The following is a 13,048-nucleotide window of genomic DNA, read 5'->3' on the forward strand; positions in this document are numbered from 1 at the left end:
GCAGCAACCAGCACTGCTCCCTGGTGGCCAACTGCATTCAGCCCCAGAGCCAGGTCTTGGGTTTACCCTGACTGACTCTGGTCACCTTGAACATCTAAGGCTTCAGCATCAGGGCTTATAGGAGTCTTTGAAGATCCTGGGGACAGAGTGTCTTCCAGATCGGGTCTCTACATCTCTGTGGTTGGGGTTCGAATGTGGACGTTTGTGTGTGTGTGTGTGTGTGTGTGTGTACAGAGAGGCACTCCCAGGTTTGATGTCTGTGGATCTGGGGACAGACCAGGGAGGATGATGGATAGAGCACTTTACACACAGCTGAAGGACAGAATGACAAACTTTTATTAGAAATGTTCCTTGCTTGTAGGTCACATTCACATTACAGTGTAGGCTGCACTGTCTGGCTCTGTATCCTACTCTGTGATGATTTCCAGTTAAAACTGAGTCTGGGTGGAGGGTATCTTGGAACACACAAAAGATGCCAAATGGTGGCGCTGGCGGCAGCAGCAGCAGCAGCAGCAACATTCTGTGAGAGGATAGGTCTCAGGTCCTGCAGAGACTGTTATACCCACCTTTGCAGTCCCAAGGCCACACCGCGGGGCCCCAGCTGATAAATAAACGGTGCATCACACACATATTGGAAACGAGAAACAAACTGGAAGTCTCCTACAGTGAAAAAATAATTTGCTCAAAGAAAGCTTTGTGACAGCCAGGCTTCACCCTGAATGATGGCTGCCAGAGCCCTGGATACTCAGGGTGTCTCAGACTTGGTGTCACGAGGGCCCCATCTTCCTTAGCACCTTTGGGAGAAAGCCACCTTCACCACACTCCTCTTTCAAAAAAAAAAAATGCAAACACTACTTACAATGATCATACCCAAGAAGAAACTCTGTCCCCAGGGCAAGTCATCAGATTCATGTCCCTGAATAAAGTGGGGAGGGGAATGGCCAAAGAACTTTATCCATGACGGAAGAGGGCAGGAGGGGATGAGGAAACCGGCTCAGAGAGGTAAGGCCAGGTGCTTTTGCCCTGCTGTGGGACCCTGGACTCATCTCTCAAAGTGGTACCAAGTCTTAAAATGGAGGACAGTCTCTCTGCCCTGGCCAGGGGCAGGCGTGGAGGAGACCATCAAGGGCTGGCTTCTGTCATTCATTATTCAGAACCCATTTTCTCTCCACTGGCCAATTTTCCTGGGTCTGTCTGCAGTGGGGAACTAACTGGATGCCGTCTCCTGCCCAATGTTTTATTCATTCTCTTGAGGAAGATAATGGTCTCTACACTCTGGTTCACGAGGTGGCCTCCTGGTCCTGGTCGGTGGCAGCAATGGCAACAGGCATTCCTTTTCCAAGTCACTGATGTGTCCTGACGCTCTGGAGCTGTGTGACCACAGATGACAGCCGATCCTCAGCGCCGCTCACTGGTACTGCAGGTAGTTTTTCAGAGACTGAGGCAGGGGCAGGGAGCCGATGTCACGCAGGCGCTGTCGGCCCAGGGCTGAGCGGATGGATCGCCGGCACAGGTCCATCAGCGGCAGAGGCTCAGCTGCAAAGACAGTGAAGCAAGCGTGAGTGCCCACACCTCCTCACTCCGCCTAGCTTGCCTGCTGCCTACCCTTGCCCCTGAGCTGGCTCAGTGCTCCCTGCTACTGAAGAGCCATCCCTGCTTGCAGTAAGAGGCACTCAGCAATGATTATGAAAGGCAGCTGCAGCTGCTCAGACTATAACGTTTAGAACAACCGCTAAATAGTGGTATTTAAAGATGAATAGTGGAAACAAAGTTATCCACTGCCAGGGTAAGTTCTGATGTAGAATGTGTGGCTCAAAACGTTTAGGATGATTTATCTCAGGGTACTCAGGAGGCTGAGGCGGAAGGATCATTTGAGCCCAGAAGTTCAATACCAGCCTGGGCAACACAGCCAGATCCCGTCTCAAAACAAGCAAGCAGACAGGTTAGATTCCACCAGGCTATTGAGATTCTTTCAAACCCACACGCTTTCCCTCCAGTGTTTATGATGGGCAATGGAAGGACACATTTTCTTACAGCACTCAAGTTCTGGGGGACGGGGGAAGGGAGGTAAGTTAAAATCCACCAGGGACCTGGAAGGTGGCTCGAGGGATAAAAGTGCTCCCCACACAAGCCTGATAACCTGACAGTGAGCACCAGAAGCCACTTAAAAAATCCAGATGCAGCTGCGGGCATCTGTAAGCCCAGCACACCAGTGTAGAGATGGAAAACAGATGAGACTCTGACTCAACATGGTAGGAGCGAACCCATTCCCCAAAGTGGCCCTCTGACCTCCATACGCCCACTGTGGTGCGCTGGCACCTCTCGATACAGGACAGTTTACTGAGTTACACCAGCTCACTGCAGATACACATATTAATTCTTTCCTCTTTCATTTCCTGTGGTAATCCTAGGGATACAGAGACAACTCAGCCAGGGCCAGAGCCAGCCCTGGAGGTGAGCTTGTGGTCTGGGATTTCCTTATGACCTAAGATTTTTAAGTGAATGAATGGTTTTGTTTTTGTTTTTAATTTTGCATGCATGGTGCTCTGCTTGCATGTATATCTGTGTATCATTTGTTAGCCTTGTGCCCAAAGAGGCCAGAAGAGGGTGTCGGATCCCCTGAAACAGAAGTTACATACAGGTGGTTAGGAGCCACCATGTTGGTTCTGGGAGTTGAACCCCTAGTCCTTTGGAAGAGCAGCCTCTTAGCCTCTGAGCCATCTCTCCAGCCCCAGCAAGTGAATTATTTTAAAAGTGTTAATATAGGAAAGAATTCTGAGCGCAAAGGGACAGAAACTAGGCAGCTTCCTGAAAGCTTCGAGGAGAGAAACCTGAATAGGGTTTTGAAGTATGGGTAGGAGTGTTATAGGCACACTGAGGCTGGGCAGTGTTACAAGTAGAGAAAACAGACAGGGATCAGGGATCAGGGAGACAGGGAAGCTGAGGGCAGGGACAGGGCTGGTAGCTGAAACAGACCAGTGGAGAAAGAAGATGACAGTGGTCCTATTCACCTGTGACTGACATATGGCCTCGATGTTTTGCGCTACAGCTAAGCATCCTTTCTTTTCTTTTCTTTTCTTTTCTTTTCTTTTCTTTTCTTTTCTTTTCTTTTCTTTCTTTTTTTTTTATTTTTCAAGACAGGGTTTCTCTGTATAATCCTGGATGTCCTGGAACTCACTCTGTAGATCAGATTGGCCTCGAACTCAGAAATCCACCTGCCTCTGCCTTCCCAAGTGCTGGGATTAAAGGCGTGTGCCACCACTGCCTGGTTCTAAGCATTCTTTTGGCAACAGAGTACGTAGGATTGTGGTCAAATTATAAGGAGCAAACACAAATGGTCCGCTGTGTGGGAATGGTATCAGGAGGGAGGGGCGAGCAATGGCAGCTGGGGTTCGAGGGAACTTCTTCGAGAGGTGCAGTTCTAATGGGCCACCACCGGAATCCAAGTGGGACTCTCATGAGGGCCAGATAATACATCCAAGGCCACATCTTGCTGTCCTTTGCTGAGGCCAGACCGCAGGCTAGTAGCTTCACTTTCTCCTCTTATCTTTTGATTCTCATACAAAAGGAGGCTACCCAGGGAATGCCAGCCGTGTATCCCAACCTGCCCTGCCCGGCGCGCGCGCACACACACACACACACACACACACACACACACACACACACACACACACGTTCTTTTGGGGGGCTCAATTCATGCAAATGCATGTATCAAAAACTCATAACAACCCCCGGGGCCAATAAATATCATTATCATCTCTATTTTAAGGAGGAAAAGTCTGAAAGAGAGTACACAAGCCATCTACCTAAGGATGCACAGCTGGTAAGTAGAAAAACCAGGACTCAAACCCCTGGAACCAGAAGTGGGAATTTATCTTCTATCTCACCCATGTTTACTGAGCTTCTGCTTGGCCTGTTGCAAGGGTGAATGTATCTCACTGAGGTCTTAAAGTGACCATCTGAAGTCAGTGTGACTACTCATTCCTGGCTGAGAGAGAAGGAAGCTGAGGCTTGGAGAAGAGAGACTTGTGCAGAGTTGTAAAGCTTGCATTTAGACTGTCATACTGCCCCTCTCAAAGAACAATAATAAAAAGGTGGGCCCAAGGCCAGAGTGAAGGTGGAAAGGTGGAGCCACCTGTCTTCCAGACTCCTGGCAGACTGCGTGAGCCACAGCCTGAGACTCTTGTCTCTCCCTTCCCCCCTCCATGGCCACTTTCCAGGTCACAGCTGCCCACCTCCCTGACGATACTGTAACAGAGGCAATGGAAGCAGCCCTGTTGTTGCTCCTCACCAGTTGGGTGCCCAAATCAACTCTGTCTGTTCACAGAGGAGAAAACAAATCAGCTCTGGGCACGAAGGGGCCCCAGGTACACGTGAACCCAGGGCGAGCCTCTCATGCATAATTTTAAGTGAAAGAAAAGTGTGTCATGTGTGACTCCCCAAAACCCTGTAAGTTCAAAAGTAGCTGATGACATTCAGGGCATGGCTGGTGATGCTCAGGGCGTGTCGGGTCATATTCAGGATTTGGTGACTGGGGTGGCGGTAAAGGCAGAGGGGTTCCTTTTAGATTTGTGTTTGGCTTTGCTGGTCAGCTTGCCTTGATGCCGGCAGGCAGCAGCTTGTGACCTGGACACTTTCTTTACCTAATATTCTTCAAAAAAGTTACATCTGAAAAAAGGAGTTCACTTCCTGAGTCAGGGCCTTAGTCTCCTGGGACAGGGAGCAGGTGTGAACACACAGACGGACAAGAATAAGTGAAAAGGAGAAGAGGCTGGCTCGGAAGCCCAGTTCACACTCAGTCCTCTCAGCCAGAGGCAGCTGGCCCCTCCTCTCCCAGCCACACATCTGTCATCTGTAAAATGGGACAGGATGGCATCACTTCAGGATAGGGTGTCGATGGCATGGCATAGCCTGCCCTCTGCCTTAACAAGGTTCTTGCTGAAGAATGCTTTAAAGCGGTCAGCGCTAGAAGCATCTTTGAAAACATTGTTACACATTGTTTCAGTTTGCTACCCTTATGGACAACCACTTTCTGCTCTTGACAAAGACTCCCCCAGGCAGCTGCAGAGTGCCCAGTTTTATGCTATAAACATCCCAGTCCTGTTGAAAATCTGGGGTAAAATTTCCTCAGTCATCTGTCACTAACCCCTGTGTGACCTATAGAGGACCACAGGATTTCCAGAGACTCTGTTGCCATCTGCAAAAAACGGTAAGTTAGCTCATGGAGTTAGCTCAAAGAGTGCACTGTCAGGAATGTAGACTGGTGGAGAGTCTGGCACAGAGACTGAGTTCATGGCTTCAGCTGCTCCTTCGGGCTTCTTATGTCTCCCCACCTGCCCTGAAACCCGCCAAGATGTGAGCCACCAGCCTACCATCATGCCTGTGTGCACCGTGTAAGTCATGAGGTGGGTGTTAGTCAATCGGAGGCAGATGGGAAAGCATTTGAGTGACAGTCCTTAAAAGCTGATCTTAGAAGACCTGGGCTATAACTGTTTGGCTTTTCATAAAGGAAATGAGATACGCAGCATACACAGGTGTCTTGCCTGCATGTATGTCTGTGCACCACGTGCACTCCTGGTGCCCCATAGAGGCCAAAAGAAGGCACTGGGCCCCTGGAACTAGGGTTACAGACAGCTGTGAGCCATCATGTGGGTACGGAGTCCTCTGGAAGAGCAGCAGTGCTCTTACTTACTGAGCCCTCTCTTCCTCCCCATCCACTAGAATTGTTCAAGTGTGAGGGTGTTGGGTAGACAGTAGTGAGCTCCATGGAACAGCCTGGGCTCTACGCTGGTGCCCTTCCCAGCTGAGTGACAGAAATGATGTGCACACTTCTCCTGTGTGTGTATGAAGTTATGCCACATCAGAGATGGAAACCAAGGAAGGCAGTGGCAGGCTAGACAGCTGGGCAGACTCTAGGAAGACATAAAGCAAATGTGACAGGGTGGTGGAGACGTGAAGCAGTGAACCTGACAGCACTGGCCACTTGGGGTGAACCAAGGTTCAGAGAAGCCACGAGCTCCACAGACCACACATTGTGAGAATCTACAAAGAATAGTCAGACGCTTGGGGCAATGGCATTCCCATCACCACCCTAGCAAAAGCCTGAGTCTGCTAACTGTCTCAAGGGAAATGGCCTTTGGCGGGAAAGCCCTGCTCAGTGTGGAGGGAGGGTCAGCAGAATGGGGCATGAGCAAACACTTCAAAGTGGATGGAGGAAGGATGACTGGTGGGAAGGAAGGCCATTTTTATACAGGTAAGAATGGAAGACCTGAACTCTGCCCCTCAAGTGGCAGGGCTGCCTCGATTTTCTTCTCCAGCTCCAGTGTCACTGCCAGAGCAGCAAACGGCCTGCTGTGACAACCTATGTGCCTTCCCATGGGTTCAGGTTGGCAGGACAGATTCGCACTGCGTCCCCGACAGTGGAAGCCTTAGGGAACCGTACCAACTTAGGTTTCATAGGAACAAATGCGCAGGACAAAGGGAGCTGGGAGGGATCTGGAAGACGAACATGGGGTGGGCCTTGGAGCCCAGGGCTGTGCTTGCCAAGCGTCTAACTGAGAAGAGGCAGATATCCAGGATCTACGTAGACAGGGTAGGCCCCAGGGGGAAGCTGGCTCTCAGCGGCACTCTTCAGAGGCAAGACTGCTCAGAGGAAACACTCAGCTCTCTCACCAAGGCCAATTTTAGGCACTGGTCTACAGGGCCATTCTCAGAGGAGCAAGGGATCTATCTATCTGCAGACCTGAGCCTGTACATCATGTCTCTGTCTCCAGGCCTTGTCTGCCTCCTGGCCAGGCTCTTGGGTGCGTGTTCACTTCTAGCTTTGCTGCATACCCAGCCCTGTTGGAGTCAGACGCTGGCGGCTAGCTACTGTGCTTCTGCCAGCTGTGAGGAGGAATGGGCTCTGGGAAGTGTAGCCATGCCCTGCTGGCCGTGATCAGCTCTGATGGGCCTTTGCAATCTCTAAGCCAACGTGGTTTGGGGTTGGGGCGGGGTGGGGAGAGATGGGGATGAATGGCTATTACGTATCTAGCTTCAGAGAGCTGGGCTGGGGTATAGAGGCCGGTACTAGAAGGAAACCCTACTTCAGCCTGTCCTTGGTTCACGGCCAAAGCCAGATGCTTTCAACAACAAACCTGAAATCTCTCTACTAACAAAAGATATCATATATATATATATATATATATATATATATATATATCTGCAAAGTGACAGAAAACCAGTCTTTGAAATGAAAGGAATTCTAAACATGTGTATTTCTCTTTCTTCTACTTTCCTATTCCTAAATTCTGATCAGAGCGATCAATGGCAGTATTTCTGGTGCGTTTGTGATGTTTCTGCCTTGGGAGGAATGACGTGCCCGTGAAGGTTGTCAGAATCTAAGTGAGGTCACCATTGCCAAGTCCTAACAACAATAAATAAAGCGCTTGGTTATAAAGGAGAAGGCTCTGTGCATGTGTGGCTGATCACAAGAACTGTGCACAAAAGGACCCGCCAGAAGTGTCACCTCGCCTCATACCAAGGCCACCACAACTTTACCCAGCCCCCAATTCTGCAGAGACATCTTAGGCAAGGATGATTGTCTGAAAATTGCTATACCACCCATACTTTACATGGCTTTAGCCTTCCCACGGAATGCCCTGCTGTTCTCAATTCAACGTCATCATTCTTTGGTGAATCTCTCCAACTGCTGTTCATGTTGACATTCCCCTCAACTTAATATTTGCTTTGCTGCTACTCTGATAACATTAGGGCCATTGTTACCCGGGACCTCTACCCTCGCTCTAGGCTGGGACCTTCATTAGCTTTGCCGAGTCATCTGTATGGGTTTCACATGGGGCCCTAAGATTTGGGATCTGGGGGTTCATGCTGCATCCAGACAGCTCTTACACATTGTTCTACAGGCCAGGGTGCTCTGCAGAGATCACCACATTCTTTGAGGGAGTCAAATTCCCGTGCCCTGTCCCCTCCTTAGGTTGGATCCCTATACTTTGAGCTCAAATACCAGGGTCCCTGGCCCACTCCCAAGCCCCTGCCCAACTCATGTTCTCTCCTAGTTTCTATATGTACTCTGAGCCCTTCGGTCTCTTCCGACGCCACCATGAAGCAGCCTCAGATGTCCACGCTACCCTCTCAGACAGCTCCAACCTGTCCCTCTGCTCTTCCCATCTCACTCCACAGCAAGACCAGCATCATTATGATGACCAAGCCCAAGAATTCTGAGACAAACTGCAGTTGAAATACTCTGCCCTACTTGCAGATCTTGTCCTAAGTAGGAGTTTGGGGGAATTTGTTTTCCCCATCCCCAGCTCCCATCAAACCCTGAGCTCTTGGGTCCATATGGAATCATTTTTTTGTTATCTCCTTCCCGATAAACTCTGGCTCCCATAGGCAGGACCAGGTATCATCCCTGATGCCTGGTCTTACTGAAAACGGCAAGGTCATTAAGATGGAGAAGCTCAGGCTGTGGGAGGCAGAAGCAGCTTAAGTGAGCCTTCTTGTCTATAAAAGGTACTGAAGCACATCAAGCCAGGTAATGAGTACTAATAATAGAAGGTAGCCCTTTCCTGGGAGATGCTCTGTGATCACCGTACAAGTGTCAGGACCTGAGTCTGGCTGCTTAGAGCCTATGGGAGGCTGGACGTGGTAGCTTGCACCTGCAATCCCAACACTCCTACTGGCAAGTGGAAACAAAGATTGCTGGAAACTCACAGGCTAGTTAGAGATTCTGATGCAAACAAGATGGAAGATGAATACGTGTGTGTGTGTGTGTGTGTGTGTGTGTGTGTGTGTGTGTGTGTGTGTATGTGTGTGTGTGTGTGTTGTGTGTGTCCCAGAGCTTCGATGCAGGATAGCTTGATGTGCTGGTCTTGGGCAAGGACATCCCTAGTCACACAAAGAGAGAGAAACTGCCCTCCATGTTTCCTCTTCTGATACATCCCTGGGGCTACTTGCTGTCTAGCAGATACTAAGATAACTATGCCCACCATGGGTGGGGGTCAGGGCTGTGCTCTCTGAGACAGCTGGTGCTATGGGTTGGGTTGGGGCCCAGGAACGGGGTTCCCATTCCCAGGGTGCATCTGTTCCCATGCTAGAAGAGTGAGGCATGTGGGGCAGCCAGACCTGTCCCCTAAATGGGAGGTTAGTCAATGCCATGAATCCAGGGTGGTCCTGATGAAGGAAGAGGTAAGTAGACAAACTGAACAAAGAATCTTGTAGGTATGCATATGGATGCTGAAAATCAGTAAGGAAAGAGCAAAGGAAGAGTAAACAGAAAACTCAGCCACCATCACGCAGCAGGGGAGTGTGGGAAGGAAGGGACAGAAATAGGCACAGAGGCACTCGGTTGTCAACTCAACGTTCTGATCTTCCATATGGGTGGTGGATTCGGGCATGCACAGTAAATCTCAAATGAGTTGATAAGCAAATAAATAAGGAAGTTACAACAAAAGAGAGCAGGGCGGAGGGGGGGGGGACTGGCGGTGACAGTGAGTTATGTGTAAGGTCATGGCTGAGTGACGGAAATGACCCTGGGACTCAGTAGTGTGAGATGCACTCTGTCGCTATCAGAAGTTCAGTTAAAAATAGCAATGAGGAGAGAGCAAAACTGTATGAGAGAATTAGAGTCCTGGTCTAAATCAAACAAGAGCTTGGCCAGAAGATGAATTGCAGCTAATTCTAGCTAATGAGTAATAATGAAGTCACTCCTGCCGGAACAGAACTCAGCATTGCCTAAGAGAGAGAGGCATTACTACAATGGAGAAACAGCCCTGACCTGCAGTTGAAACCTAAGTTGAGTTCAGGCTTGATAAACCTGGTTGCTTTTTTTTTTTTTCCCCGTTTGGTTAAATAAGGTCATCCCCTGCTTCACAAGGAACAGTGGGAAGATCAGGTAAGGGGCAGAGTCCAGGGACTTACTGAAGGTCCTGGCCTTTGTGGCACTCAATGACAGCTATTAATATTTCAGAGCAGCCAGTGTCCTTGGGACCAAAGCAGAAAATGAGGCAGTTCGTGTAGAAGGTAGGGTCTGCCTGATGGGGCAAAGCCCGTGTTGAGAGCCACAGATTGGCTCTAAACTAGCGGTTCTCACCCTTCCAGATGTTGCAACCCTCTAATACAGTTGTGGTGACCCCCAACCATAAAATCATTTTTGTTGCTACTTCCTAACAGTAATGTTGTTACTGCGATGAGCTGTAATGTAAATATCTAATATGCCATCCCTATGAGAAGGTCAGTCTACCCCCAAGTCACAGGTTGAGAAACACTGGGTCAAAACACATCCGAGCAGGCCAGAACGGCTACCATGTGGGAGAACCAGGGCTCAGCAGCTCTGGGACTGGAGCCTCTGCCAGCCTGCTGTGGTTTTAGGAGCCGTGCTCTAGTTCTTCCATCAGAGGACACCTGGAGGGGCTCACGACTGTTGACACACTCAAGACCCTTTGCTGGGCTCTTGAACTCAACTTCTGCCATCAGTTATGAGACAAAGAGCAGTTAGGTGGGAAGGTTCACACAGCACTTCCCACGTCACGGAACTTTCTTGTGGTTTATAGCCCTCATCTTAGTTAGTTCTCACAACAGCGCAGTGAAGCAGTGGTTTATGTAGGCCCATTTACAGATGTGAAGAAACTGAGGCAGAGAGGGGTCGGGTAACTAGCTCAAGGCCACAGTTGAGTAGTGCTTACTGTCTGATTTGGGAGTGTGTGTGTGTGTGTGTGTGTGTGTGTGTGTATGTAAAAGCAATCTGCCTTCCAGCCCTGAGGAGAGTGGCTAGCTGGTCTCAGGAGGCGCCTTTGCCTTGTCTCTCTTCAATACCCCTTCATGTGGTGATGTCATCTGGTGTGTTGTGCATTAGCACTGAAGGTGGCCCTAACCCCAGCAAACCCGGGCTGGCAGGAGAGCCCGTGTTCTGACCCAGAGGAAAAGAATTTTTGCCCACTATCAGACGGTTAACAAACGGGTCCACATGGGGTCTGGACCCCTATCTGAGGTGTTTTTCCCTGGAGTCCCAGTGACAAGGAACACATCTTTAGTCCTTGAAGCAGCCTGGGTTGTGCTACTCACAACTGCTAGGCTAGCTGGCACCGTTTCCAAATAGCCAAGGTCAGACAAACTTCCTTCCACTTAGGCAATGTTACCATGTTACCATGTTAGCCTCTGGCTAATCAGCAGAGGCCCTGGGGGCTTAATATGAAGGCCTTCTAATGGATTTTTTGCGTCCACGTGTGAACTCAGAGACAAACCGGGAAGCTTGCTTTTCTTAAGTTCTGCAAAAGTGATGAGTAAATTGGATCCTTGGATCCAGTCTGCTGCTTCTCTCGCCCCTCCCCACCTCAGCCAAAAGATTCAATTATGCTCAGGAGGAACCAGTCTTTCTGGGCAAGACAGCTCCAGAAGAGGAAAGTCGTGTCTGCTCAGGAGCGAGCAAGGAGCTCTGTTCGTCAGGATGAGCAGTGCGCCTGCGCCAGGATGCAGGATAAGGATTGGCAAATTCAGAAGCGCTGACTCTGTTTTCACTTCTGGCTTCATGGGGCAGGTGATGCCTTATGTTGGCTAAACTTCAAAAATGTTAATGCCCAGTGCATGAATGAAAACCAGCTTGAGTGGCACATATGTTATAAGGTCGGGGGCTGCAAGTTTCAACCTAGCAGGACCAGGAGTCTCCTAAGAACATCCTGAAGAGCGGGTGTGGAGAGTGGCAACAACACCCAGCAAAACAAAAAGCACATACCAGAGACCGGTGTCTGGCTCCAAGCAGGATCGTGGGCCCCTGTTGCCAGGCTCTTGAGGAAATGCCAGCAGAGAGACCATGTGGCTTCCCAGTTTACCTAGACTTCGTAAGGGCAGACAGAGCTTTGGGGGTCTAAGACCTGAACTCTACAAGACACCACTCAATGACAAGAAAACTGATATAGTGGATATAAAACGCCTACAGCATCTGTTTTCCCACAGACCCAAACATCTTATTTCTTATTTTACAACAGAGACGGTATGGCAGACATTAAGGGTTTATGAGCCCAAATATGTTGGCAGGAAAAACATTGACAAGGAAAATTAATTATATATGTTCTAATTAGGTGGTGACAAAACCAGTTCCCCAAAGTGGCCCAGACTGAGGATCCTGTTGACCTTGGTTGGTCATTGCCCAGGACCTGTCGCAGCTGCCCTGATGACCCCTGCCAGCATGTCCCCTGGCCTGACTTGGTTCAAACTTGGCTTCTTGTTGGGTCCTACTGCCATGCCAGTACCACAGCCTTGCTTGACCACTCCAGAGGACTGAGGGGGAAACAGAATCTGGCACCCCCAGACCCATGCAAGCTCACTGACAGGATGGTCAGGAGATTGGGCAGAGGACACATCTGTGAATTTAGCTGCACAGTCCTGGAGACGGCCAGGGATACCAACTGTATCACAGTGGAGTGTGGATCACTACAACAATGAGGGCTACGACAGCAGCCAGCTCCCGCGCCACGTCTACTGCGGCAGGTGCTACTTTAACCCGCTAGAAACCTACTCATCTACTCTTCATACGCCTCAGCAGCTTCAAGTACAGGCAAGGAAGGCTCTGTCCTGCCTCCACACCCAGGGAGCCTCTGGGCTAGGGAGGAGTCCCTGAGGATGCTCACCCAGGAGAAAGTCTTAGCCCGGCGGCCATGGCCTGTGATGTCCTGAACCATGGCTCTCCACCAGTGAATAGGTTGGAGAGCCTCTTCTGCCAAGTGGGCAAAAGCCTTTTGCAGATGGCATTTTAAGAGAATCAGGGTTAGGGTTAGGGTTAGGGTAGCATCTAAGGGGAAGCGGCTTTGGACAGGAGACTCCTAGGTACCCACAGTAAGGAAAGACCCCAAGGTCTTCCAAGAAACAGGACTTTAGATCTGTCTTGGCAGCTCCGTGATGTGGGATGTGAAGGAAGGTAGTGCTGAAGACTGGCAGATGGGAAGAGCTCACTCTTTAGATTCAATCAGGACGAGGACACAGCAATTCTTATCCTTACAAAGCTCTGTCTTTTCCAAGGACCTTTACAAATACCTGTTTACTGTAGGAGTGTGAA

The 13,048-nt window shown here is 49.8% G+C and overlaps 1 protein-coding gene across 1 annotated transcript in view; it reads right to left on the reverse strand.

Moving 5' to 3' along the window:
• Positions 1–313: 313 nt before the first annotated feature.
• Spsb4 (splA/ryanodine receptor domain and SOCS box containing 4) overlaps positions 314–13,048 on the reverse strand; it is a 74,874-nt gene continuing 62,139 nt past the window's right edge. The window contains exon 3 of the mRNA NM_145134.3: positions 314–1,536. Within this exon, the coding sequence (NP_660116.1) occupies positions 1,409–1,536 (128 nt within the window). The 3' untranslated portion in view covers positions 314–1,408. The remainder of the gene's footprint in view (positions 1,537–13,048) is intronic.

This window comes from Mus musculus, chromosome 9 (assembly GCF_000001635.26).
Source record: "Mus musculus strain C57BL/6J chromosome 9, GRCm38.p6 C57BL/6J".
Lineage (NCBI taxonomy): Eukaryota > Metazoa > Chordata > Mammalia > Rodentia > Muridae > Mus > Mus musculus.